Below are 27141 nucleotides of genomic sequence, written 5' to 3'. Positions count from 1 at the left end.
CTCCAGCCCCTTCCCAGCTCCCTCAGCAATTCTCCAGCCCCTTCCCAGCTCCCTCAGGGATTCTGCAGGCTCACAGGGAGTGATTAAACTTTGGGAAAGGAAGTGATGAAGGAATGAATCCCATCCCATCCCATCCCATCCCATGGCAGGGACAGCTCGCACAGGTCCAGCCTGGCCTCGGGCAGTGCCAGGGAGGAACAATCTCAGTGTCCAGGCTGAGGGATGAGATGCAGCTGAGTTTATTTGACCCAAAATAAGACCCCAAACCAGTGAATATATCTGAACAAAATTTGCTTCAGTTTTGTAAAGCAGAGTGCAAATATCCCTGCAGGGCTTTGGGAGGGAAGGGCTGTCAGGGCTGGCTCCAGGCATTTCTCTGACAGTTTGGGGCAGCTCACTGAGGTGAAAAGACAATAATAATAATAATTTTATATAATATTTAATAACAACAACAACAACAACAACAATAATAATAATAATAATAATAATAATAATTTTTATTGGCACTGAGTGAGGATGATCCTGAGGGGAACCACCATGGGCCCACCTAGAACTGGAGCCATAAAAATCCCTGGGCTGGAGTGCACAGACATTCTCAATCTGTGAAATTGTTTAATGCTTGCCTTCATTGAGATAGCAAAGTTATTTTTATCTCAGGGTGCACGTGGATCTGGGCTGATGTTCTGTCCCAGCAGCCCTTTGCTTTTGTACTTCCAGTTTCAAATGGAGCATAAAATCATCCCAGTCAGCTCAGGGGATGGGGAGGGCCCTGGAATTCTGCACACTTTGTAGTGGGAACAGATTCTGATCTGCAGCAGCAATCAGAACTTCCAAGCCCAGTGAAGTGGGAATGGATTTTGTGAGTTTATCAGATGCAGATTGGTTCCATTCCTGAGGATTTCCCGTTGGTGGGGTGGGTGTGAGCCCTGGGGGTGGGTGAAAGCCCCTGAAGGAGCAGCAGGTGGTGGCACTGTCCCTGTGCCCCCAGCCCCAGCAGGGAGGAGGAGCACTGCTGCTGGCCAGGGAGCAGGCTGTCACTGCCCCAGAGGGAAACAGCACAGGGAGCTGGGCCTGGGGGAAGCTTCTGGAACCACCCCTGCTGAAGGGGGACCTGTAGGATCCAAGCCCTGCCCGCAGACCAGGGGTTCCTGTCGGGTCTGCTTTGCTTTGGTATTTTCACCGGGTGTTTTCAGCTCCTTTTGGGAGGAGTTTGCAAATGACTCTTCCCGTGTTGGGTCCCAGGGTTGTGCAGGTTTCCCTCTGCTCCCCTCAGCCAGCCCATCCCTCCCTCTGGAGTCCTGCTTTATCCCACTGCTGATGGTGGAAATCCCTTCCTGGACCTTCCCTGGAGCTGCTGCTGCTCCTGGGGCCTCTCCTGGGCCATCCCAGCCTGGGGCACGCGCGGTGTGCTCGGGATCCTGCCCCAGGGAGCAGCCTCAGCCAGCTGCAGGGATAATCCCTGGCCTGTTCCTGCCAGGGACATCCTGCTGTTCCCTGAGCTGCTGGGACTGTCCTGGAAGGGCTGAATTCCCACTCTGAGCTGCTCATTGTCCTGGCTGCCAGGCTGGACGGGGCTGCAGCCCCTGGGACACTGGGAGGGCAGGGGTAGGGGTTAGGGGTTAGGGGTTAGGATTAGGGATCAGGGTTAGGGTTTAGGGTTGGGGTTAGGGGTTAGGGTTAGGGGTTGGGTTTAGGGTTAGGGGTTGGGGTTAGGGTTGGAGTTCAGGGTTAGGGTTTAGGTTAGGGGTTAGGGTTAGGGGTTGGGTTTAGGGTTGGGGTTAGGGGTTGGGCTTAGGGTTAGAGTTCAGGGTTAAGGGTAGGGGTTAGGGTTAAGGTTATGGGTTAGGATTAGGGGTTAGGGTTAAGGGTAGGGGTTAGGGGTTGGGGTTAGGGGTTAGGGGTTAAGGGTTAGGGGTTGGGGTTAGGGTTAGGTTTAAGGGTAGGGATTAGGGGTTAAGGGTTAGGGTTAGGGGTTAGGTTTAGGGTTAGGGTGGCCCTGGAGGGGCTTGAAGGGCCCTTCCCTCCCAAACCCCTCTGGAGCTGCCTGCCAATCTCTGCAGAGAACCTGTGCTCAGCAGTTCTCATTTCCAATCACTAAAACTCCTCTGTGTCCTTGTTTTTCTCTCAGAAAATCACCAACCGTGTCCTGGGGAAGAAGGTGTCCTGGAGCTGAGGGGAGCCTCTCCAGCCAGCCTGGGCTGCAGCAGCACCTGCTGGGACAGGGAGAAAGCAGTAAATGCTTCTGCAGCTCGAGTTTGTGCTCTTGGGTCACTTTTGTACTGATGAATTCTGCCCTGTGTAAGAATCAGTGATTTGGGGGCAGTGTCAGGGTTTTTAATAAATAGCTGTGTTTTTATAGTGGTGTTAGGCACTTGCAGAGGAAACAGAGTCTGGAAAAACTTGGTTCATAATATATTTATAACTGCCTCATTGGAGTAGCAGTTTTCTATATTTATTTTCAATGGGTTTTAATGAGGATTTTTACATTTTTTAAATTCCTGTCTCAATGTAGAAAATTCCCTTGTTATGTTTTGTACTGCAGAGCCCTTCAATAAAACAGGTGAGTTGTTAGAAGTGGTGCAGCTGTGTTTGTGCAGGGACCAGAGAGGCTGAGCAGGGACAGCTCTGGTGATGTGGGGGTTTTTAGGCCTTTCCTGGGATAATCCTCTTTTCCAGCTGGTTTGTCCTGCCAGGACCCCTGGCTGTGCCCTGGAGCAGCATCACTGAGAAGGTGCAGGGGGTGAGGTTTGTGACATGTCCCAGTTTGATCTGATCATCACAGGATGGATAAACAGGAAGAGACATCTGAGGAGAGCAGAGTGGGTGTGAGCTGTGGCTTCCATCTCTGCCTCCCGTGTTTGTGGCAGCTCAGTCAGAGCAGCTGGGAGGAACAAACAGTGCTGGGAGGGCTGGGCACCACTGGAGATGGAAGGTTCTGGAGAGACCCTCCAGAGCCTGAAAGGGGCTCCAGGAGAGCCTGAGAGGGACTGGGACCAGGGAATGGCTTCACTGGCAAAGGGGAGATTGGGCTGGGATCTTGGCAAGGAATTCCTGCCTGGGCTGCAATTCCCAGAGCAGCTGGGGCTGCCCCTGGATCCCTGGGAATGCCCAAGGCCAGGCTGGACACTGGGATTGGATCCAGCTGGGACACTGGGAGCTGTCCCTGCCATGGATGAGGTGGGCTGGGATTTAAGGTCCCTTCCATCCCAAACCATTCCAGGATTCCCTGATCTGGCCTGGTCTCAGTGCAGATTACAAATAACACCTTCCCATGGCTGGGATAAATCAGCTCAGACTCTACCTGGTCTCCTCAGACCTTCCCACTTCCCAAAATCCAGTTTTACCTGTTGATCAGAGGATCTGTTGCAGGGAGCTGGGAGCCCCTCCAGTGCCACCCCCTGCCCTGTCCAACCTGAGCTTCACCTGGAACTGGCTCCTTCCTCTGCCTCGTCCTTGGGATCAGGTGGGATGGAATTGCTGCCTTGCCCTTGGGGTTTTGTTCTGGGGCTGGCAATGAGCTCTGTGTGCTCCTGAAGGAAAAGGGGCTGGGAGTTGTGGGGCTGGGCTCCCTGCTGGATTCCCTGAGACACAGCAGCAGGTTTGTTCCCTGGGAAGGACACCAGGGGTGTTGGAGCCCTGACGAGATCCTGCCTCACTTGGAGCACGCTCAAGGCCACTCAGCTGCTGCTTTGTGCTTTCCAGGAGACACAAAGGGAGCCTGAGGGCCTTGCTGCCCCCAAATCCCTCTGAGATGGAGCCCAGTGTTCCCCCAGCAGTGCCAGGGCCACCCTGAGCCGTGTCCCCAAGTGCCACCTGCGCAGGGCTGTGAAATCCCCCCAAGGATGGGCGCCCCAGGGCTGGACAAAGCTTTGGGTGATGAAATTTCCCCCCAGAATGGGTGGAGGGGCTGTTCCCATCCCTCCTTCCCTGATTTCTCCGTGGGGGATGCTCCTGGAGTGCCCCTGCCCTGTTCCAAGGCTGGCTGGAGCTGCTGTGGGTGCAGCATCCCGTGTTTCCAGTTCTGGGCAAGGAGGCTGTTGACAACACACCAAACTTCTTCCCAAAAACTCAGGAAATTGTGCTTGTGTTGATTCCAGAGTGTGGAGTCATCCCCTCTAAATCCACTGTACACACAGACTTTTAGGGCAAGTCCTGCAGAGCTCTGGGGGTGGAATCAGGGCAGGACTGGACGTTGATTCAACCCTGTGGGAGCAGGTTTGTGTTTTCAGTTATTCACATTTGTCCTTTGGTCATTGCTGTGTAGGACAGATGTGTGTCCAACAGCCTGACCTGCAGCTGGAACCCTGGATGAGATGGAGAAGGTGTAAAAATTCACCTTTTGCTTTGACATCTGCTTCTTTTTAAAATGAGAGGCTTTTTTTTCCCCTTCAGAAGTGCCTTCCATTCCTTCCTTTATGACCATTCCCACTCGTTCTTCCTTTGTGCTGTGAATTCCATCCCGAGGGAATCAGTCCTGATCCTTCTGTGTCACGGGCAGCCCTGTGGGTGTTCTTGGGATTCCTCACGAGGAGAGCCCCTCTCCAGCAGGGTTGGATGTTTTTGGGATCTCTCCTGAGGAGAGCCCCTCTCCAGCAGGGTTGGATGGTTTTTGGGGTCCCTCCCAGGCAGAGCCCCTCTCCAGCAGGGTTGGATGTTTTTTGGGGTCCCTCCCAAGGAGAGCCCCTCTCCAGCAGGGTTGGATGGTTTTTGGGATCTCTCCCAGGCAGAGCCCCTCTCCAGCAGGGTTGGATGGTTTTGGGATTCCTCCCAAGGAGAGCCCCTCTCCAGCAGGGGTTGGATGTTTTTGGGATCTCTCCCAGGCAGAGCCCCTCTCCAGCAGGGTTGGATGGTTTTGGGATTCCTCACAAGGAGAGCCCCTCTCCAGCAGGGTTGGATGTTTTTTGGGGTCCCTCCCAGGCAGAGCCCCTCTCCAGCAGGGTTGGATGGTTTTGGGGTCCCTCCCAAGGAGAGCCCCTCTCCAGCAGGGTTGGATGGTTTTTGGGATCTCTCCTGAGAAGAGCCCCTCTCCAGCAGGGTTGGATGGTTTTTGGGGTCCCTCCCAGGCAGAGCCCCTCTCCAGCAGGGTTGGATGTTTTTTGGGATCTCTCCCAGGCAGAGCCCCTCTCCAGCAGGGTTGGATGGTTTTGGGGTCCCTCCCAGGCACAGCCCCTCTCCAGCAGGGTTGGATGTTTTTGGGGTCCCTCCCAGGCAGAGCCCCTCTCCAGCAGGGGCTGCTGGGCCTGGCTGGGTGTCTGGGACAGGTTCTCTCCTGGCTGGGATCTGAAGGATTTCCATGGAGATGGATTGTGGTGGTGGTGGTGACGTGAGAACACGGCGCGAGTGTCCCTCAGTCCCTGTGCTGCCCCTCTCCTGGGCCTGGCCAGCGTGGGAGGCTGCTGGGGACTGTCCCAGGGTTTCTGCTGAACCCTGGATTTGTCATGGAGAGCACAACGGGGAGACTTGGGAGAGGAGAAGATGAAGGGTTTGCCCTGTGCCAAAGCAGGCAAGGAAACCATTTCCAGAATTCCAGGATGGTTTGGATTGCAAGGGACCTTAAAGCTCGTGCAGTCCCAACCCCTGCACTGGCACCTAAAATGAGATGGATTATGGATTTCCTACCAGCCCTCCCCAAAGTCCATCTCATTTTTTCCCTGAGTGCATCCTGGATTATAACTCACTTTTCCTGAAACAATTCCCTGCGGAGGACACGACTTCCTGACTGGCTGTTCATGAGTGCAGATCCCACTTGAATCCAGTAAAGCAGATTTTAAATTATTGTTTCCTTTGTGCTGCCTTGACGAGCGCTGGCTGCGCTTGGGGCAGGAATTCAGCCTGGGGCAGGAATCCGGCTGGAAACGGGAGAGACCCGACTCTTTCACACGAGCAAGGTTTGAAAGTCAAGCTTTTAGTAATATTTTTCTCCCTACATCAGCAGATAAAGTGAATTCTCCCGGCCAAATGGGACCCTGAGGGAGGGTGAGCGACCTCAGCGTGACAAATGGAAGCCACGTTGATTAATGCCCCTGGAAGGAGCTCAGATTCCAAGGGGATGAGGACACTTGGGAGAGTCTTCCTAGGGAAAAGGGGGATTTTTACATCCCATGTGTCTCATACCCATGTGCTGCAGCCCTGCTGCTTCACCAGAGGCTCCTCTGAACTCCCCAATTCCAGAGGTTCCCAAGTTCTCCCCACCTGGGACGGGTTTGGAGCGTCCCATGAGTTGTCCTGGCTGGCTCCAGGCTCCGGCCAGTGTCCCTGACCCATCACTGAGGAGCCAGCCCGGACCCTCCTCGGGACAGGGAAGAGCCCCTGGGGCTGAGAGGTGGCACCGGGAGGAGGGTACAGGAGTTCTGTGACCTGAGAGTGACAGAGCTGGGCCTGGGCTGGCTCTGGGGACATCGCCCTGAGGGGGCTTCGTCTGTCGGGGTACGGGACAGACAACACAGAGCTGCACAGAATGGCTGGGGAAGGGAATGGGGCTGGGATGGGCTGGAGAATTCCTGAGGGAGCTGGGAAGGGGCTGGAGAATTGCTGAGGGAGCTGGGAAGGGGCTGGAGAATCCCTGAGGGAGCTGGGAAGGGGCTCAGGCTGGAGCAAAGGAGGCTCAGGGGGAATTTCTGGCTCTGCACAAGTCCCTGGCAGGAGGGGACAGCCGGGGGGATTTGGGATCTGCTCGCAGGGAACAGGGACAGGAGGAGAGGGAACAGGCTCAGGGGAGCTCAGGGGGGTTTGGTTGGACACGAGGGAAAATCCCATGGGAAAGGAGCTTGGGAAGGAGCTGCCCAGGGAGGTTTGGGGTGCCCAGGGAGGTTTGGAGTGCCCAGGGAGGTTTGGGGTGCTCAGGGAGGTTTGGGGTGCCCAGGAAGGTTTGGGGTGCCCAGGGAGGTTTGGGGTGCCCAGGGAAGGACTGGAGGTGGCACTGGGGACTCTGGGCTGGGGACAGGTGGGGATGGGGCACAGGTGGGACTCGGTGATCCTGGAGATCTCCAAGCACACAGATCCCAGTTCTGTGATTGTCACAGCTGAGGGTCCTTCCAGGACCTGTGCCAGGTTAGGGCTGATGGAGCTGCAGCTGCCAGGGTCACTCTGCCCTGCCCGTGTCTGTGTGCCGGGCACAGGGGGTGATCCTGTCCTGCTCTGGATCCCGGGGTGACCCCAGGCCTGTCCTGCTCTGGATCCCGGGGTGACCCCAGGCCTGTCCTGCTCTGGATCCCGGGGTGACCCCAGGCCTGTCCTGCTCTGGATCCCGGGGTGACCCCAGGCCTGTCCTGCTCTGGATCCCAGGGTGATTCCAGGCCTGTCCTGCTCTGGATCCCGGGGTGACCCCAGGCCTGTCCTGCTCTGGATCCCGGGGTGACCCCAGGCCTGTCCTGCTCTGGATCCCGGGGTGATTCCAGCCCCGCTCCCCTGATCCCGGCTGGGCCCAGCTGCTGCCTGTGGGACAGCGCCTGTTCCTGCCCTCACAAAGGCTCTCTGTGGGCTCCAGCTGCTGCTCCCACAGCCCTGGCAGGAGGCAGAGGCACCTCTGCCTGCCTGAGGAGGAGGGGAAGGAGCAGAAATGTCCCATTCTGTGAGGAGCGGCAGGACCCCGCTCTGTGACACCGCCTGGGGCCTGTCCCCTGCCCGGGCTCCCGCTGCCATTCCTTGGAAAGCCCTTCCCAGGCTGTGCTGTCCCTCTGGCCCCGATGGTTTCCTGATGGCTGTGAGCCCGAGCTGTCCCTGCTGAGTGCCAGGCTGCAGATCCCAGCTGCTCCCCTGGGCTGTGCTCTCGGCTTCCACAGGGATCCTCTGCAGGGACCGCGTTTGGAGCATTTCTCCTCTCACTGGTCCTGCAGGGTGACTTAAGGGACACCCGTGGCTGTGCAGAGTGGCCCAGGAAAGGCAGAAATCCATGGAATCCACCCAGTGTCACCCCAGCCATGGCAGGGACAGCTCCCACTGTCCCAGCAGCTCCAGCCCCAGTGTCCAGCCTGGCCTTGGGCACTGCCAGGGATCCAGGGGCAGCCCCAGCTGCTCTGGGCACCTGTGCCAGGGCCTTGTGCCCTCCCAGGGAGGAACTTCTCCCTAAAAACCTCCTAAAGGTGCCTGGGGAGAGCTGGTGGTGACGGGAGGAGCAGCTCAAGGCCACTGCCCCACCCCAGGGAGCGCTGGGGAAGGCCCCACCTCATCCAGATGTTTGCATCTGCAGGGCGCAGCCGAGGGCAGAAGCGTTTGGTGCCAGCAGGGCTCTGGCTGCTGCTGCCATGGCTGTGCTCTTCCAACTCATCTTTTGTGCCAGGAAACCCCAGAGAAGTCCCCTGAGCCCTCCTGGCCCCAAATGTCACCTTGGGCCAGAGGTCCCTGGGGCACTCTGGGTCCAGGCCCAGAAGCTGTCCCCATTTTCAGGGTAAAATCATTTGCAAAGCTTTAATTACCGCTGTCAATCAATATTGCTATTGGGATTTTAATAACTATTGATGAATCCTTGCCCTGAAGGTGGGTGACCTGAAGGTGGGTGACCTGGGTCACCCCTGAAGGTGAAGGTGGGTGACCCCGGGAAGCACCAAGGGGCTGGCAGGGTGTGCAGGAAGGGAAGTGAGCATTCCCCATCCCCACAGAGCTGCTCCGATGGCTTTGGGGGGATGATGGCAATAAAATCCATCCCTGGAAGGGTCCAAGGCCAGCTTGGAGCAACCTGGGACAGCAGGAGATGTCCCTGCTCATGGCAGGGGTGGCCCTGGGTGGGCGTTAAGGTCCCTTCCACTCAAACCAGTCTGCAATTCCACAACTAAAAGCATTGTTACTATTAATTAATATAAAAATACTAATGTCAATCCATATCATTAATAATAATAATAACAACAATAACAATAATAACAGTGGAGCAGATTGAGGGTCACAGAGGTGTCTCTGGTGGGGTAGGTGGAGTTAAAGAATTGCTTTAATCACTTCTCCCCCTCCCCTTGTGCAGGCAGCCCGTGGGAACCCCCAAGGCTTTCCTGGGGCAGGGGAGGGGGAGAAATGGCAGTGGGGATGGATGGATGGATGATGGATGGATGATGGATGGATGGATGGATGATGGATGGATGATGGATGGATGGATGATGGATGATGGATGATGGATGGATGGATGGATGGATGGATGGATGATGGATGGATGATGGATGGATGGATGATGGATGATGGATGGATGATGGATGGATGATGGATGGATGGATGGATGGATGATGGATGGATGGATGGATGGATGATGGATGGATGATGGATGGATGATGGATGGATGATGGATGGATGGATGGTGGATGGATGATGGATGGATGGATGATGGATGGATGGATGATGGATGATGGATGGATGATGGATGGATGATGGATGGATGGATGGATGGATGATGGATGGATGGATGGATGGATGGATGGATGGATGATGGATGATGGATGGATGGATGATGGATGGATGATGGATGGATGATGGATGATGGATGGATGATGGATGGATGATGGATGGATGGATGGTGGATGGATGATGGATGGATGGATGATGGATGGATGGATGATGGATGATGGATGGATGATGGATGGATGATGGATGGATGGATGGATGGATGATGGATGGATGGATGGATGGATGGATGGATGATGGATGATGGATGGATGGATGATGGATGGATGATGGATGGATGATGGATGGATGGATGGATGGATGATGGATGATGGATGGATGATGGATGGATGGATGATGGATGATGGATGGACACGCGGATGGATGGATGGATGGAGGGATGGACACACAGAGGGATGATGGATGGATGGATGATGGATGGATGATGGATGGATGATGGATGGATGGATGATGGATGATGGATGGATGATGGATGATGGATGGATGGATGATGGATGGATGATGGATGGATGATGGATGGATGGATGATGGATGGATGGATGGATGGATGATGGATGGATGGATGATGGATGGATGGATGGATGATGGATGGATGATGGATGATGGATGATGGATGATGGATGATGGATGGATGGATGGATGGATGGATGGATGGATGATGGATGGATGATGGATGATAGATGGATGGATGATGGATGGATGGATGGATGGATGGATGATGGATGGATGGATGATGGATGGATGGATGGATGATGGATGGATGGATGATGGATGGATGATGGATGGATGGATGGATGATGGATGGATGGATGGATGGATGGATGATGGATGGATGGATGATGGATGATGGATGGACACGCGGATGGATGGATGGATGGATGGAGGGATGGACACACAGAGGGATGATGGATGGACACACAGAGGGATGGATGGAGGGATGGATGGACGGACGCACGGACGGATGGAGGGCTGGATGCAGCCGCGGTGGGCGGGGGAAGCCTGGGAGCCGCCGAGCCGCGGGTCTGGTTCTCATTAAGCGGCCGGGCCGGGCCAAGGAACGCAGCAATAACCGAGGGCGAACAAAGCCGCCCCCTCCCCGCCGCCCCCCGGCCGGGCCGGCCGCGCTCGGGGCTCCGCGGCGGGGGAGGGACCCGACGGCATAAAGAGGAGGAGATCGGGCCGGAGGCGCCGAGTCGGGGCGGTGACAGCCCGGGAGCGGCGGCATGGCCGGGCCGGGCCCCCCCGGGCCCCGCCGGGGCTCGCCCAAGGGCTGGGGGCTCCGCCTCGCCCTCCTGGGGGTCCTGCTGGGGCTCCCCCCGCGGGGCCGGGCGGGACCGGCAGGTGAGGGGGCGGGGGGCGGTGCGGGCATGGGGTGGGGATGGGGATGGGGTGGGGATGGGGTGGGGATGGGATGGGGGCTCCGGGCTGCCCTCGCTCCCCCGTGCCCCCCCAGACCCCCCCGGGACCTCACAGACCCCCCCGGGACCCCCCAGACCTCCCCGGGACCCCCCAGACCCCTCCGGGACCCCCAGACCCCCCCGGAACCTCACAGACCCTCCCGGGACCCCCCAGACCTCCCCGGGACCCCCCAGACCCCTCCGGGACCCCCAGACCCCCCCGGGACCCCCAGACCCCCCCGGGACCCCCCAGACCCCCCCGGGACCCCCAGACCCCTCTCCCGGCCGCTCCGCGGGTCCCGCCGGGGTCGGGCTCCGGGACGGGCCCGGTTCTCACCCCGGAGCCCCCCAGAGCCCCATCCAAGGGCTCGGGGCTGCGCTGCCGTGCGGGCTCTGGGTGGGACGTGGCTGTTTCTGCGGCTGAGGAAATGCAGGGTTGATTTTCCCCAGGGGCTCCCGGCGCTTTTTGATGGAGCCAGGGGGGGACAGGGGGGTGCCGCTCTCCCTTCGGCCGCCCGCAGCCTCTTCCTCACCCCGAGTTCCTTCCCCAGGAAGTCAGGGCTGATGTTCCTCTACCCAAAGCAGATTTTTTTGTTATTATTTTTTCCCCTCCGAGCTTTGCCGGGTTCTGTTCTGCTGAGAGAAGTTTCCCAGCGCTCCGGGAGAGGAGCAGGGCGGGCGGTGGGAGCCAAAGCTGTGTTTGGATAAGGAGGAGAAGGGAAAGCTGCCGGCTCCGCCAGGATCCCGAGCTCTGCGGGGCTCCTTCGGGGCTCCCCAGCCCCAGGCTCCCGGTGCCAGCATCCCGGAGCAGCCTCGTTCCCCGCAGCATTCCCAAAAAGGGCTGGCAATGAGCTTTTCCAGGAAATCAGGAGCGGGGGGTGTGGGAAACCCTTCCTGAGCTGCATTTGGCTTTATTTGAGTTAGGCTTTTGAGTTAGGCTTTTGAGGCCCCGTGCTCTGAGTCTGTCAGATTCCCAGCAAAAACTATAAACAAAACAGTGGGAAATTTAAAATATCGGAACTTAAATCTCATCTCCTGGATCTCCTGACGGGGGAATTTTGGGCCGTGGCCGAAGCCCAGCCCCAGCAGAGCCCTGGGAGAGAGCTGGGATGGGGCAGGCAGCAGCTCCCTGCCCTCCAACCCTCGGGAATTAAAGCAGTGGGATTTGTTCCTTTGCTCGGAAATGGGGGCACCAAACCCCGCCGGAGCCGCTCCCCCGGCACGGCTCAGCCCGTGCCTCAGTTTCCCCATGGAAATGAGCTGGTGTGCTGGGGTGGAGGGCCTGGCTCCCGCCCTGGGAGGAGGTGAGGAGAGGGACGCTGGGATGGTGCCACCCCCTTATCCGCAGTTATTCCTGGAATCTGATTCCGTGCTATATTTAATGGAACTGATTAAATTCCTCGGGCGATAGCGGGGCCGGGCGGGGTGAGCTGATCCCATCAAACTCCAGCAGCAATTCCCAGCCCTTGCTTTCCTTTTGTCTTCTCAACAACTGCATCTCCCCTCCAGCCAAAGCCCTGGATTGCTGCACCAGGAACCAAAACAAGCCTATAAAATATAAAGCCCTGAGCCCTGTTTTTCCACTCCCTGAGTAAATAACTTTGCTGGGGAAGATAATTCCATCCAAGCTCTCCCTGACAGCATTTGGCTTGGCAGAGCAGCCCAACCCTTGACATTTTTGTTCAGCCTCGTCCCCTCTCTGCAGCATCTTCAGATTTTAATTTTTTGTTCTGTTGTCATCCAGGCTTAAGTCATCAGTGGCTGCTCCCTGTGCTGCAGTCAAATCCAGCCACATTGTTTAGGAAAAAAATAATCTTAGAAAGTCTGTCTGCCTCTGCTGGAGCCAAGGAATGGCTTGTGCTGCGCTGCCCGGGGGGGCCAGACCAACCCTGCCCAGCCACAGCCCTCCCAGCTCCCCTGCTCCTGCTCCAGCCCAGCCCTGGCTGCATTTGGGGTGATGGAGCCACACACCCCACAGCTCACAGAGTCACGGAGCACTTGGGGCTGGGGGCACCTTGAGTCCCCCCAGTGCCACCCCAGCCATGGCAGGGACAGCTCCCCCTGTCCCAGCAGCTCCAGCCCCAGTGTCCAGCCTGGCCTTGGGCACTGCAGGGATCCAGGGGCAGCCCCAGCTCCCATGTGCCAGGTCTCTGCTGCATCTCCAGGGTGCAGATTTAGGGCATTTAGCCACTCTTCTCCTGGGAGCCTTCTGGGATTAAGGCTGAGCCAGCGATGAGGGGCTGGGCTGGGGAGGGGGTGAGGCTTCGGCTTCGCGCTGTGTCCATCCCTGGAACACCTGAGAGGGGGCTCTGGGTGTTGGTCCTCAGCTCTGTCCCTTCCCAAGTTCCCTCTGATGTGGCTGTGGAGGAGCTCCAGCTCTCACAGGGTCTGTTCACCAGCTCCTCTCTCCCCAGGGCCGCTGTCCCACGGCGAGAGGGTCACCCCACACTGGCTGCTGGGGGGCCGTGCCCGGAGAGCCGTCAGCCTGGAGGAACAGGTAAGGACAGAGCTGCTCCCTCCTCCTGCCCCCTCCTCGGCCTGGAGCCTTCCTGGGGGGACGAGGATGGAGGTGTGGAACTGCAGGATCCACGGGCAGGATCCACGAGCAGGATCCATGGGCAGGGTGTGGAGTTCCAGGATCCATGAGCAGGATCCACGAGCAGGATCCATGGGCAGGATCCACAGGCAGGATCCATGAGCAGGATCCACAGGCAGGATCCATGAGCAGGATCCACGGGCAGGATCCATGGGCAGGATCCACAGGCAGGATCCATGAGCAGGATCCATGAGCAGGATCCACGAGCAGGATCCACGGGCAGGATCCACGGGCAGGATCCACAGGCAGGATCCATGAGCAGGATCCATGAGCAGGATCCATGAGCAGGATCCATGAGCAGGATCCATGGGCAGGATCCATGGGCAGGATCCACGAGCAGGATCCACAGGCAGGATCCATGAGCAGGATCCATGGGCAGGATCCATGGGCAGGATCCATGGGCAGGATCCATGGGCAGGATCCATGAGCAGGATCCATGAGCAGGATCCATGAGCAGGATCCATGGGCAGGATCCATGGGCAGGATCCACGAGCAGGATCCACAGGCAGGATCCATGAGCAGGATCCATGAGCAGGATCCATGGGCAGGATCCATGAGCAGGATCCATGGGCAGGATCCATGGGCAGGATCCATGAGCAGGATCCATGAGCAGGATCCATGAGCAGGATCCATGAGCAGGATCCATGAGCAGGATCCACAGGCAGGATCCATGAGCAGGATCCACGGGCAGGATCCATGGGCAGGATCCATGAGCAGGATCCATGAGCAGGATCCATGAGCAGGATCCATGGGCAGGATCCATGGGCAGGATCCATGAGCAGGATCCATGAGCAGGATCCACGAGCAGGATCCATGAGCAGGATCCATGGGCAGGATCCATGGGCAGGATCCACGAGCAGGATCCACGAGCAGGATCCATGGGCAGGATCCATGGGCAGGATCCACGAGCAGGATCCATGGGCAGGATCCATGGGCAGGATCCATCAGGTCCGTGCAGCAGCCCCGGAATGTCCCGGGGGTGGCCATTCCCTCCCTCCCTCCTCCCTGCCGAGCCGGGGTGCAGCTCTGGCTCCAGGCTCCAGGGTGGTTCTTCCATCCTCGGCCCCTCCCGGGCACCGCGGGGAGGTCCCGGCCCTGCCCTGGAGCAGGAGGGGAGGGGAGGAACAGGCTGCCCGTGGCTTGGGATGTGCTGGGTGCACTTCCCTGCCCTGCTCCCTGCAGAGAAGCCTTCTCCCCTTCTCCCCTTTTCCCCTTTTCCCCTTTTCCCCTTCTCCCCTTCACCCTTCTCCCCCTTTTCCCTTTCCCCTTTCCCTCTGCCAGGTGTGGCTGGACTGAGCAAACCCTGTCACCTTTGTAGTGACCCAAGCCCTGTCCCTGTCCCCAGGGCCTGCCCTGCCTCCCGGCCCCCAGAGATGCTTTTCCAGAGAGCAGCCGGGGCCAGAGGCTCATCCCTGAGCTCCTGGCTGCCGGTGCTGGGATGCAGTGCCCGAGCTGTGCTCCCCAAAGCCTCAGCGCTGGGATCCAGCAGCTGGGGAGGCCCTGGCAGCTCCAGCAGCTGCAAATCCCATCAGCAAATCCTCCCCGGAGCAGCTCCTGCTGCCTTCCATCCCTGTCCTCCCCATCGCATCCGGGCTCCGGGAGCGTCCCGAGGAGCTCAGGCCGTGTGGGAGCTGCCTGAGCAGATGGCCGGGCTGGGAGCTGAGCTCTGGGACTTGGCTCAGGGAGCTTTCCCAAGGAACTCGGTGCTCCCTGAGCCCAGCAGGGCCGGAGCAGCCGGGATGGGGAGCACGGCCGGGAGCTGTGGGCAAGCAGGGAAGAGCGGCTCAGCCCCCTTGGCCCTCTGCAAACAGCGCTGAGGTTTCTGTGATCAATCAAAACCAGACTTGAGCTGCACCTGGAGGGTCCCTGGGCCTCTGGCCAGGGCAGAGTCATCCCAGCTGCAATTCCATAATTCCAGCCCCTCCCAGGCGAGCCCCCGTGGGACCGGCTGTGCTGGGATGTCCTGGAGAGGGGACACCTGGGACACCTCCTGCACGTGCAGCCGGGGCTCAGAGAAGGTGGCTCCTGCAGCCTTGGCAAGGACTGGAGCGCTCTGTTCTTGGCTGCTGGAGAAAGGAGATCGGGGAGCAAGAGCAGCCTGGGAAGGGGCTGGAGCCCAGGAGGATCCTGGAGCCTGGGAGGATTGCAGGGACCCAGGAGGATCCTGGAGCCTGGGAGGATTGCAGGGACCCAGCAGGATCCTGGAGCCTGGGGTCGTGCTGGAGCCCAGGATGATACTGGAACTTGGGATGTTGCTGGAGCCCAGGATGATGATGATGATGCTGGATCTCGGAATGTGCCGCAGCCTGGGAGGATGCTGGATCCTCAAAAGATACTGGAGCTTGGAATGTTCTGGAGCCTGGGATGATGAAGTGTGGGATTATACTGGAGCCTGGGATGATGCTGGAGCCCAGGACATCGGACCCTGGGATGTGCTGGAGCCTGGGATGTGCTGGAGCCTGGGATGTGCTGGAGCCTGGGGCGATGGTGGAGCACAGGATCACGCTGGAGTTTGGGACAAGGCTGGAGCCTGAGACAATGGCAGAGCCCAGGACTGTGCTGAAGCCTGGGATGATATTGGAGCCTGGGATGATGCTGGAGCTGGGAATGTCCTGGAATCCAGGATAATGTTGGAATTTGGGATGATGCTGGAGCCCTGGAGGATGCTGGGGTGCAGGAAGAAGCTGGTCCCGGATCATTTCCAGCGTGCAGCATCCTGGCAGGAGCCCCTGGGGCCGGGTACGGGACTCCTGCCTGGCACAAGGGCTGCCCACATTCCGCTCTCCCTGTTCTCCTGCTCCTGATCCTGCCAGGAGCTGAGCTGGGCCATCCCAGCCGGAGCCAGGATCCATCCCCTGCTCCCCAGCGCCTCTCCAGGAGCTCTCAGGGGAAACTGAGGCACGGGGAAGAGGAGAGCTCGTGGGGCATCCCGCAGGCCGGGAGACGGGATGGGATCACCCTGGACTCGCACCAGTCCCTTTAAGGGAAAGAGAATTTTGGCAGTGACGGGTCCAGGCGGGAGTAATTGCTGGGGAATTTAAACCGGGAAGGAGGAGGAGGAGAGGAGGAGGAGGAGGAGAGGAGGAGGAGGAGAGGGCTGCAGGGAGCGGGTGGTGGGGAGATCAGACGGGGAGAGAAAAAAGGGAGGGGAAGAGGGGGGAAAGGAGGGGAACGGCAGGAAAATTGTCCAGCCCATGTTTGGCCAGGGAGCGATGTTTGTACAAGATCATGTTCCAAAAATACCGCCGGTTCCCAGCGGCGGGCTGGAGGCGCTGCCCGGCTCCCAGAGCCCGGCCCGGGCACCGGGGGCACCGCTGGGGAGAGCCGGAGCCTCCGGAGCCTCCTCTGGCCTCCTCTGCTCCCCCACCCGCGGCTGCTCGCCTTCCTTGGAGCCGGGCACACGGAGCCGGAGCGGGGCTCAGCCAGCCTGGCTGCAGCTCCAGCTCCATTCCTGTTCCCAGCCCCATTCCTGTTCCCAGCCCCATTCCCGGCTGCAGCTCCAGCCCCATTCCTGTTCCCAGCCCCATTCCCAGCCCCATTCCTGTTCCCAGCCCCATTCCTGTTCCCAGCCCCATTCCCGGCTCCAGCTCCATCCCCATTCCCATTCCCATCCCCATCCCCAGCCCCATCCCCATTCCCATCCCCATCCCCATCCCCATCCCCATTCCCATCCCCATCCCCATCCCCATCCCCATCCCCATCCCCAGCTCCATCCCCATCCCCATTCCCATTCCCAGCCCCATTCCCATCCCCATCCCATCCCCATCCCCATCCCCATCCCCATTCCCATCCCCATCCCCATCCCCATCCCCATTCCCATCCCCATCCCCATCCCCATCCCCATCCCCATCCCCATCCCCATCCCCATTCCCATTCCCAGCCCCATCCCCATTCCCATTCCCATTCCCATTCCCATCCCCGTTCCCATCCCCATTCCCATTCCCGGCTGGCGGGACCGGCCCCTCGCTCTCCCCTGAACTGGATCCCCCCACCCATCCCCGTTCGGGTCTCTCCGGGCCGGGCCAGCCCCGGAGCCGCCTCTGGGGTGCAGGAGCAGCACCCCGGGACTGCAGAGCCCAGCGCTGCGCACCCCAGATGCTGTCCCGTGGGAGGGGTGAGGCTGTCCCGGGACCCCCCGGTGTCCCCAACACCCGGGCTGGGGGCGGCTGGCAGGGGGACACCGGCACTGCCAATTCCATAGGAATGAGAGGGATGGAGGTGGGATCATCCCAGGGGTGAATCTGCCCCTCCCTGCTGCATCCCCGCTCCGGCTGCACATCCCAGCCACAGCCGGGGCTGCTCCGTGCCCTGTCCCCTGCCAGGGCCGGGAGAAGCTCTCCAGAGCCGGGAGCAGCTCTCCAGATCCAGGAGAAGCTCTCCAGAGCCGGGAGCAGCTCTCCAGATCCAGGAGCAGCTCTCCAGATCCGGGAGAAGCTCTCCAGATCCAGGAGCAGCTCTCCAGATCCGGGAGAAGCTCTCCAGATCCGGGAGAAGCTCTCCAGGGCCGGGAGCAGCTCTCCAGGGCCGGGAGCAGCTCTCCAGGGCCGGGAGAAGCTCTCCAGAGCCGGGAGAAGCTCTCCAGATCCAGGAGCAGCTCTCCAGAGCTGGGAGCAGCTCTCCAGGGCCGGGAGAAGCTCTCCAGATCCAGGAGAAGCTCTCCAGATCCAGGAGCAGCTCTCCAGAGCCGGGAGAAGCTCTCCAGAGCCAGGAGCAGCTCTCCAGAGCCGGGAGAAGCTCTCCAGGGCCGGGAGCAGCTCTCCAGGGCCGGGAGCAGCTCTCCAGATCCAGGAGCAGCTCTCCAGAGCCGGGAGCAGCTCTCCAGAGCCGGGAGAAGCTCTCCAGGGCCGGGAGAAGCTCTCCAGGGCCGGGAGAAGCTCTCCAGAGCCGGGAGAAGCTCTCCAGAGCCGGGAGCAGCTCTCCAGGGCCGGGAGCAGCTCTCCAGGGCCGGGAGAAGCTCTCCAGGGCCGGGAGCAGCTCTCCAGAGCCGGGAGCAGCTCTCCAGATCCAGGAGCAGCTCTCCAGGGCCGGGAGAAGCTCTCCAGGGCTGGGAGAAGCTCTCCAGGGCCGGGAGAAGCTCTCCAGGGCCGGGAGAAGCTCTCCAGATCCAGGAGAAGCTCTCCAGAGCCAGGAGCAGCTCTCCAGAGCCGGGAGAAGCTCTCCAGGGCTGGGAGAAGCTCTCCAGGGCTGGGAGAAGCTCTCCAGGGCTGGCACCTGCCGGGTCCCCTGAGCCCCATGCTGGGGACAGAGCCAGGGGACACCGCAGGGACACGGCAGGGACACGGCAGGGACACCCGGGCAGGGCAGGGCAGGGCAGGGCAGGGCGGTGCTCTGGGTGTCCCCAGCGCTGGGGACAGGGTGTGGGGACAGGGGAAGGGTGGCACTGTCACTGCAGCAGGTTCCCATTTAACACCCTCCCAAGAGAGGGAATGAGTAAAACCGCCGGCATCCTGGGGAAGCTGACTCAGTGTTTCCTTTCTGTGCCCGCTATTCTGAGATGTTTTTATCGGCCCTTATCCGGTGCCCGGGGGGCTGGAGGTGATTTCCATCCCCCCAGGTCAGCATCTCCTGGTGGGATGGAGCGCACCCTGCTCGGGATGCTCCTGGCGCTGCTCCTCGTCCCGGCTCCCATCCCGGCTCTCCCTGCTGCCTTTCCCCGGGGGAGCTGCCGGCGGGGCTGGGATTTGCTGCCACATCCCTGAATCTCTGTGAATCCCCTGTTATCCCTGCTGGGAACGGAGGGAATCACCTCTCCCCGTGGCAGGGGAGCAGGAGGTGGAGCAGAGCCGTGGAGGAGAGGCTGGGATGCAGCTGGGGCTGGGATGCAGCTGGGGCTGGGGTGCAGCTGGGGCTGGGATGCAGCTGGGGCTGGGGTGCAGCTGGGGTGCAGCTGGGGCTGGGATGCAGCTGGGGTGCAGCTGGGGCTGGGATGCAGCTGGGGCTGGGGTGCAGCTGGGGCTGGGGTGCAGCTGGGGCTGGGATGCAGCTGGGGCTGGGATGCAGCTGGGGCTGGGATGCAGCTGGGGCTGGGGTGCAGCTGGGGCTGGGGTGCAGCTGGGGCTGGGGTGCAGCTGGGGCTGGGGTGCAGCTGGGGCTGGGGTGCAGCTGGGGCTGGGGTGCAGCTGGGGCTGGGGTGCAGCTGGGGCTGGGGTGCAGCTGGGGCTGGGGTGCAGCTGGAGGAAGGTGCTGGCCACAGGGACCTGCCCTGACCCCATTCCCTCCTTCCCTTGCAGCTGCCGGCGCCTGCCCGGGCAGAGGTGGCCGTGACGGCCGAGGGCAAAGAGCTGGTGCTGGTGCTGGAGAGGAACCAGTGAGTGCCGGGCTGGGACAGGGGAGGGGACACTGGGGACCCCTGCCAGGGTCCCACGAGCACTGGCAGAGCTCTGGGCACCCGGGGCAGCAGGGGAAGGGACCCAGTGGGGCTGCACTAGGGCTGAAGTGCTCCTTCAACACCTCGGTCACCTCCTTCCAGAAGGCTCCTCCTCTGCTTCAGCTTGGATGCAGGCGGCAGCAGCACCTGTCCCTTGACCCTGTCCCCTGTCCCCATCCCCTGTGCCCTGTCCCCTGTGCCCTGTCCCCTGTGCCCTGTCCCCTCTCCCTTGTCCCCTGTCCCCTCTCCCCTGTCCCCTGGCCCAGCCTGGCCTCTCCTGGGGCAAGGCCAGACCTTGTGTCCATCTGCCCTGTCCTTGTCCCTCTGCCTGAGACCTGGTGGCATTTCCAGAGTCCCCGAGCGGTTTGTGTTGGGTTGAAGATCCAGAAGGGCAGGGACTCCTTCCCCCAGCCCAGCCCGCTCCAGCCTGGCCTCGGGCAGCCCCAGGTCCCCGTCCCTTGCTGGGTTTGTGTCCCGTGCTGAGCAGGGCAGAGCTGATCCTCAGCAGCGGGGGAGGCTGGTCCTGCAGAGCCCTGCTGCTGCTCCTGGGGACAGCTGGGGGCTCCTGGGGACAGCTGGGGGCTCCTGGTGTGCAAGGAGGGGAACTGGGGGGTCCCTCTGCACATTCTGGGGCTGCGGGAAATGGGGTTCAGCAAAGCTGAGCCCCTGCTGCTGCAGGCCTGGGGACACTGGAGTGTCCCCTCCTGCCCTCGCTCTGCCTCGGTGCCAACTGCTGTGCTGGAGCGGGACAGGAGGGACAGGAGGGGACAGGAGGGACAGGAGGGACAGGAGAGACAGGAGGGGACAGGAGGGACAGGAGAGACAGGAGGGGACAGGAGGGGACAGGAGGGGACAGGAGAGACAGGAGGGACAGGAGAGACAGGAGGGACAGGAGAGACAGGAGGGGACAGGAGGGGACAGGAGAGACAGGAGGGACAGGAGAGACGGGAGGGGACAGGAGGGATAGGAGGGGACAGGAGGGGACAGGAGGGGACAGGAGGGACAGGAGGGGACAGGAGGGACAGGAGGGGACAGGAGGGGACAGGAGGGACAGGAGGGGACAGGAGGGACAGGAGGGACAGGAGGGGACAGGAGAGACAGGAGGGACAGGAGAGACAGGAGGGACAGGAGAGACAGGAGGGGACAGGAGGGGACAGGAGAGACAGGAGGGGACAGGAGGGGACAGGAGGGGACAGGAGGGACAGGAGGGGACAGGAGGGGACAGGAGGGACAGGAGGGGACAGGAGGGGACAGGAGGGGACAGGAGGGGACAGGAGAGACAGGAGAGACAGGAGGGGACAGGAGAGACAGGAGGGGACAGGAGGGCACAGGAGGGACAGGAGGGCACAGGAGGGACAGGAGGGGACAGGAGGGACAGGAGGGACAGGAGAGACAGGAGGGGACAGGAGGGACAGGAGGGACAGGAGGGGACAGGAGCAGGGCAGGGCAGGGCGGGGCAGGACAGGGCAGGGCAGGGCAGGGTGGGCAGGGCAGGGCAGGGCAGGGCAGGGTGGGCAGGGCTGGGCAGAGCAGGGCAGGGCAGGGCTGGGCAGGGCAGAGCAGGGTGGACAGGGCAGGGCAGGGCAGGGCAGGACAGGGCAGGGCTGGGCAGGGCAGGGTGGACAGGGCGGGGCAGGGCGGGGCAGGGCAGGACAGGGTGGGGCGGGGCAGGGGGTGAGCTCTGGGTGAGCTGAGGGGATGGTGAAGGGACCTGAGCAGCCAGAACTGCCCACAGCACCCAGACACCCAGGGCTGGCTGCAGGGACAGTGTGGGGACAGTGTGGGGACAGTGTGGGACATCCAGACTGCTGCCTCAGCCCTGGGAGCCCCTGGGCCAGTGAGGCTGGGCTACACCTCCCATCTTCTCCCCGGCCCTGGGAGATCTGCTCGCTCTCAGGAGTGTCCTGGGGTGATTTCTGCCCTGTTTTGGTGAAGGCTGATCACGTTCCCAGCTCTGGAATGGCTCAGCCATCCCAGTCCCCTTTCCCTGGGCACGGCAGGAGGATTTGCCTTTCCTGTGTCCTCACCCACCTGTCCCCAGCCTGTCCCCGTGTCCCCACGCTGGCCTTGGCAGCCCCCCAGCTGTCCCTGGCAGGAAGCAGAGCCAGCTGCTGTCTCCTGTCTGAGCTGTGCCTGCAATCTCTGGTGCCAGGCACCCACCCACAGCCAGCCTGGGCAGCCCCAGACGTGTCCACAGTGACATTCCTGGGGCCACAGTGGCTGCAGAACACAAAGTGAGAGGCGGGAGGGCTATTCTGGGAGCTGCTTTAGTGCTTCTGCAGAATGAAACCTTTGGGACGGGGCCAAACCCCCAAGAGTGAGGGTTAAACTGAGAGCAGGGGAAAACCCGGCCCTCTTTGTCCTCCTCTGGGTGCCTGAGTCCCCTGCAGGGTGCTGTCCTTCCACAGGGACCTGCCATCCCCACAGGGACCTGCCATCCCCACACAGGGACCTGCCATCCCCACAGGGACCTGCCATCCCCACACAGGGACCTGCCATCCCCTGTAGGGACCTGCCATCCCCACGGGGACCTGCCATCCCCACAGGGACCTGCCATCCCCACACAGGGACTGCAGGCTTCCAGCAGATATCCATCACCCTGGGATCTGGGCAAAGTCACACAGATCTGGGCAATGCAGAAAAGCCATCTTCTCCTTCTCCTTCTCCTTCTCCTTCTCCTCCTTCTCCTTCTCCTTCTCCTTCTCCTTCTCCTTCTCCTTCTCCTTCTCCTTCTCCTTCTCCTTCTCCTTCTCCTTCTCCTTCTCCTTCTCCTTCTCCTTCTCCTTCTCCTTCTCCTTCTCCTTCTCCTTCTCCTTCTCCTTCTCCTCCTCCTCCTCCTCCTCCTCCTCCTCCTCCTCCTCCCCTTTCTCCGTCTCCCTCTCCTTCTCCTCTCTCCTGTCCCCCCCGGGGTCATTCCAGCCAATCCCCCAGCTCCACACCCCGTGTGCTCTCCAGCTCTGAGCTTGGCTCTGCCTCTTTCCTGTGGCAGCAGCTGTTTGTTGGGATGGGATGGGATCCATGGGATGGGATCCATGGGATGGGATCAGGAGATGTGTGGATGGCTCAGGGAACATTTGCATGGCTCAGAGGATGTGTGCATGGTTCAGGAGATGTGTGGATGGTTCAGGAGATGTGTGGATGGCCCAGCAGGGTTCAGGAGATGTGTGGATGGCCCAGCAGGGTTCAGGAGATGTGTGGATGTGTGGATGGCCCAGTGGGGTTCAGGAGATGTGTGCATGGTTCAGGAGATGTGTGGATGGTTCAGGGGATGTGTGGATGGCTCAGAGGATGTGTGGATGGCCCAGCCAGCTCCAGGGGATGTGTGGATGGCTCAGGAGATGTGTGGATGTGTGGATGGCCCAGCAGGGTTCAGATGATGTGTGGATGGCCCAGCAGGGTTCAGGAGATGTGTGGATGGTTCAGGAGATGTGTGGATGGCCCAGCAGGGTTCAGGAGATGTGTGGATGTGTGGATGGCCCAGCAGGGTTCAGGAGATGTGTGGATGTGTGGATGGCCCAGCCAGCTCCAGGCTCAGGGGTTCAGTACATTCGTGTGCCGGGAGCCCTGGAGCAGGTCCCGGCTCCCCAGCCCGGTCTCACCCCGCAGGCTGCTGGCCCCGGGCTACACGGAGACGCACTACAGCGAGGAGGGACAGCCCGTGACGGTGACCCCCAACCACACGGTGGGTGCTGGGACACGGGGGGCTCTCCCCGCTGTTTTGGGGGGTTTGGTGCTCGGGACGGGGCCGAAGCCGCAGTGCTGAGGCCGGGGGAGCTTCCCTGGCAGCAGGAATGCCACAGCTCTGGGCTCCCGTGGCTCCTGGCCCTGGGACAGCACCTCGGGACACAAACACAGGCAGCAGCAGCCCCTCCCCATGTCCCCCACCTGCCTTCTGTCACCCTTCTGTCCCGGGCTGAGCTCCGGCTGCTCCTGTGCCGGGACACTGCTGGGAACGGGAGAGGGAGATGGGGAATGGAAAGGGACCAGGACACCGCTGGGAACGGGAGAGGGAGATGGGGAATGGAAAGGGACCAGCTTTCCTGGGATCAGCACCTGGGGGATTTGCTCCCAGCCCTCTGAGCTAAGGAAGGTCTCCTCTGTCTCTCTCCAGGAGCACTGTCACTACCACGGCCACGTCCGCGGCCACCGCGGCTCCTGGCTCGTGCTCAGCGCCTGCTCGGGAATACGGTACAGGGGAATGGGGAATGGAGCTCGGGAATACGGTACAGGGGAATGGGGGAATGGGGAATGGAGCTCGGGAATACGGTACAGGGAACAGGGAATGGAGCTCGGGAATACGGTACAGGGAACAGGGAATGGAGCTCGGGAATACGGTACAGGGAACGGGGAATGGAGCTCGGGAATACGGTACAGGGAACGGGGAACGGGGAATGGGGAATGGAGCTCGGGAATACGGTACGGGGGAATGGGGAATGGAGCTCGGGAATACGGTACGGGGGAACGGGGAATGGAGCTCGGGAATACGGTACAGGGAACAGGGAATGGAGCTCGGGAATACGGTACGGGGGAACGGGGAATGGAGCTCGGGAATACGGTACGGGGGAATGGGGGAATGGGGAATGGAGCTCGGGAATACGGTACGGGGAACGGGGAATGGGGAATGGAGCTCGGGAATACGGTACGGGGGAATGGGGGAATGGGGAATGGAGCTCGGGAATACGGTACGGGGGAACAGGGAATGGAGCTCGGGAATACGGTACAGGGAACGGGGAATGGAGCTCGGGAATACGGTACAGGGAACGGGGAACGGGGAATGGGGAATGGAGCTCGGGAATACGGTACGGGGGAATGGGGAATGGAGCTCGGGAATACGGTACAGGGAACGGGGAATGGGGAATGGAGCTCGGGAATACGGTACAGGGAACGGGGAATGGAGCTCGGGAATACGGTACAGGGAACGGGGAACGGGGAATGGGGAATGGAGCTCGGGAATACGGTACGGGGGAATGGGGAATGGAGCTCGGGAATACGGTACAGGGAACGGGGAATGGGGAATGGAGCTCGGGAATACGGTACAGGGAACGGGGAATGGAGCTCGGGAATACGGTACAGGGAACGGGGAATGGAGCTCGGGAATACGGTACAGGGAATGGGGGAATGGGGAATGGAGCTCGGGAATACAGTACGGGGGAATGGGGAATGGAGCTCGGGAATACGGTACAGGGAACGGGGAACGGGGGAAGGAGCAGGCTGTGGGGAGCCAGGACTGCAGGAACGCAGGCTCGGGGATTGTGGAGCTGACAAAGGGTGGGATGGACCCGCTGCTCCCTCTCTCGTCAGGGATCCCCTTTGGGACCACCCAGAACAGCACCGATGCCCCTGCAAGCCCAGCTCCAAGTGCTTTACGGGGCTGATTTTCCCCATTGCTCCCTTCTTGTCCTTCTCCCTCCCTTCACGCAGCCCCGGGACTGGGCAGGCTGGGGCAGGGACCGGATTTCAGAGCTGTCCCAACCTGAGCTCAGTGCCCGAAGGGGAGGTTTTGGTGCCCAGGGTTTATTTGCCCCTGGGGCTGTTTGGGCAAAGATCCCCAGCTTGGGTAGGGACCAGGCCGATGTGCCGTGAGCTTGTGGGGCTGGGGGAGCGCCACAGGAGCCATTGGGGCTGTTCCCATTGCCAGGGGCCTCATCGTGCTGAGCAGCAACACCAGCTACTACCTGAGACCCCTGGGGAGCCCTGAGCCAGCCCTGCACCTCATCCACCGAGCAGAGCACCTGCCCATGCCAGGGGGCACCTGTGGGCACGGCCACGACCTCGGGAGCACCATGGCTGGCATTGCCCAGCTCTTCCAGCCACAGCACCCACGGGTAAATCCTCACGGGAAATCCACACGGGAAATCCTCACGGGAAATCCTCACGGGGAAATCCTCACGGGGAAATCCTCACGGGAAATCCTCATGGGTAAATCCTCACGGGGAAATCCTCACGGGGAAATCCTCACGGGAAATCCTCACGGGAAATCCTCACGGGAAATCCTCACGGGGAAATCCTCACGGGAAATCCTCACAGGGAAATTCTCACAGGGAAATCCTCATGGGTAAATCCACTCAGTAAATCCACTTGGGTAAATCCACTCGATAAATCCACTCGGGTAAATCCTCACAGGTAAATTCACACAGGTGAATCCACTCAGGTAAATCCTCACGGGTAAATCTTCATGGGTAAATCTTCACGGGTAAATCCACTCGGATAAATCCTCACAGGATTTACCTCACTCGGGTAAATCCACTCGGGATGTGTCTGGGGATGGGCAGAGGGCTGAGGGGCTCTCAGCACTGCCCACAGCTGCCGTGTCGCAGCAGGGCAGGGCTGTGCAGGCAGGTGGGGTGGGAGGGTCTGTGTGGGTGCCTTGTGTGGCTTGAGTTTGGGCAGGAGATCCCAGAGGACGCGTGGGCTGGGTCTCGGTGCTGCATCCTACGGGGTGGGACGTGACGTGAGGACATCGGGAGCCACCCAAATGTTCCCTGTCACCTCGTGCCTCAGTTTCCCCTCTCAGCTGTCCCTCCCGAGCAGCCCTGTGGTGTCTGGAGGGTGCCCAGAGCCCAGGGCTGCCCCTCTGTGCTGAGCCCTGTGTCTGCCTGCAGGCCAGGAGAGATGCCTGGAGGACCATGAAGTACATGGAGCTCTTCATCGTTGCTGATCACACCCTGGTGAGTGCTGGGGGCACAGAAAACCAGAGCCCCTCTCTGCCCCCACCCTGGATTTACCCCGTGACCCTTCCCATCCTCACCTCTCTCCAGTACAGGAACCAGAACCTCAACCTGGGCCACACCAAGCAGCGCATCGTGGAGATCGCCAACTACGTGGACAAGGTGAGGGACCTGCCAGACCCCTGTGTGGCCCTCAGGGACTGTCCCCGTGTCACCAGGGCAAGGAATCATAGAGTTATGGAATTGTTAAGGTCAGAAAAGATCTTTAAATCCTTCGAGCCCAATCATTCCCCGGCACTGCCAAGGCCAGCACTGCCCGTGTCCCCAAGTGCCACATGCACAGGGCTTTAAATCCCTGCAGGGATGGGGACTCCACCCTGCCCTGGGCCAGGGCTTGGCCGCCCATCAAGGAACCCGGGAGCTCTCAGAGCACACGGTGGGAAGGGCACATGATGTCACCCGTGGGCTGAGCTCAGCAGGGAAGCGTCGCTGGGCCCTGCCTGGGGTTCGTGTGGCATCTCTGGCAAAGAAGGGACACACTGAGGTGTCACTGCACGTCATCGTGCCACCCTGGCCGGCTCCTGTGCCCACAGCCGTGCCTGTGGAGCCCGTGCTCGCAGGTGGGCTCGGGCCAGGTGTGTTCTGGGGTCACACAGCCGGAGGGAAGCCCACCAGGGAGGGAGGTGGCCAGGGAATTGCAGTCCCCAGGCGCTGCAGCTGTCCCCTCCTGCA

General features: G+C 60.6%; 2 protein-coding genes across 12 annotated transcripts in view; both read left to right on the top strand.

Moving 5' to 3' along the window:
- ALMS1 (ALMS1 centrosome and basal body associated protein) overlaps positions 1-2571 on the top strand; it is a 57502-nt gene extending 54931 nt beyond the window's left edge. For both annotated transcript variants that reach the window (XM_086890985.1, XM_086890984.1), the window contains one exon: positions 2129-2571. In XM_086890985.1, the coding sequence (XP_086747111.1) occupies positions 2129-2173 (45 nt within the window). In that variant the 3' untranslated portion in view covers positions 2174-2571. The remainder of the gene's footprint in view (positions 1-2128) is intronic.
- Positions 2572-10602: 8031 nt separating this feature from the next.
- The window catches only part of ADAM33 (ADAM metallopeptidase domain 33), a 31274-nt gene continuing 14735 nt past the window's right edge, over positions 10603-27141 (top strand). For 8 of the 10 annotated variants that reach the window (XM_086890995.1, XM_086890991.1, XM_086890993.1 and 5 more), the window contains exons 1-8: positions 10603-10722; positions 13193-13275; positions 19605-19681; positions 23348-23423; positions 23853-23929; positions 25380-25566; positions 26344-26409; positions 26500-26571. In XM_086890995.1, the coding sequence (XP_086747121.1) occupies positions 10605-10722; positions 13193-13275; positions 19605-19681; positions 23348-23423; positions 23853-23929; positions 25380-25566; positions 26344-26409; positions 26500-26571 (756 nt within the window). In that variant the 5' untranslated portion in view covers positions 10603-10604. Of the gene's footprint in view, positions 10723-13192; positions 13276-19604; positions 19682-21413; positions 21976-23347; positions 23424-23852; positions 23930-25379; positions 25567-26343; positions 26410-26499; positions 26572-27141 lie in introns of those variants that run through there. The other 2 variants (XM_086890988.1, XM_086890990.1) reach the window with 2 other exon arrangements.

This window comes from Cyanistes caeruleus, chromosome 5 (genome assembly GCF_971803275.1).
Source record: "Cyanistes caeruleus chromosome 5, bCyaCae1.hap1.1, whole genome shotgun sequence".
Taxonomy (NCBI): domain Eukaryota; kingdom Metazoa; phylum Chordata; class Aves; order Passeriformes; family Paridae; genus Cyanistes; species Cyanistes caeruleus.
Note: the sequence above shows the minus strand (reverse complement) of the source record. Positions and strands in the feature narration are given on the sequence as shown.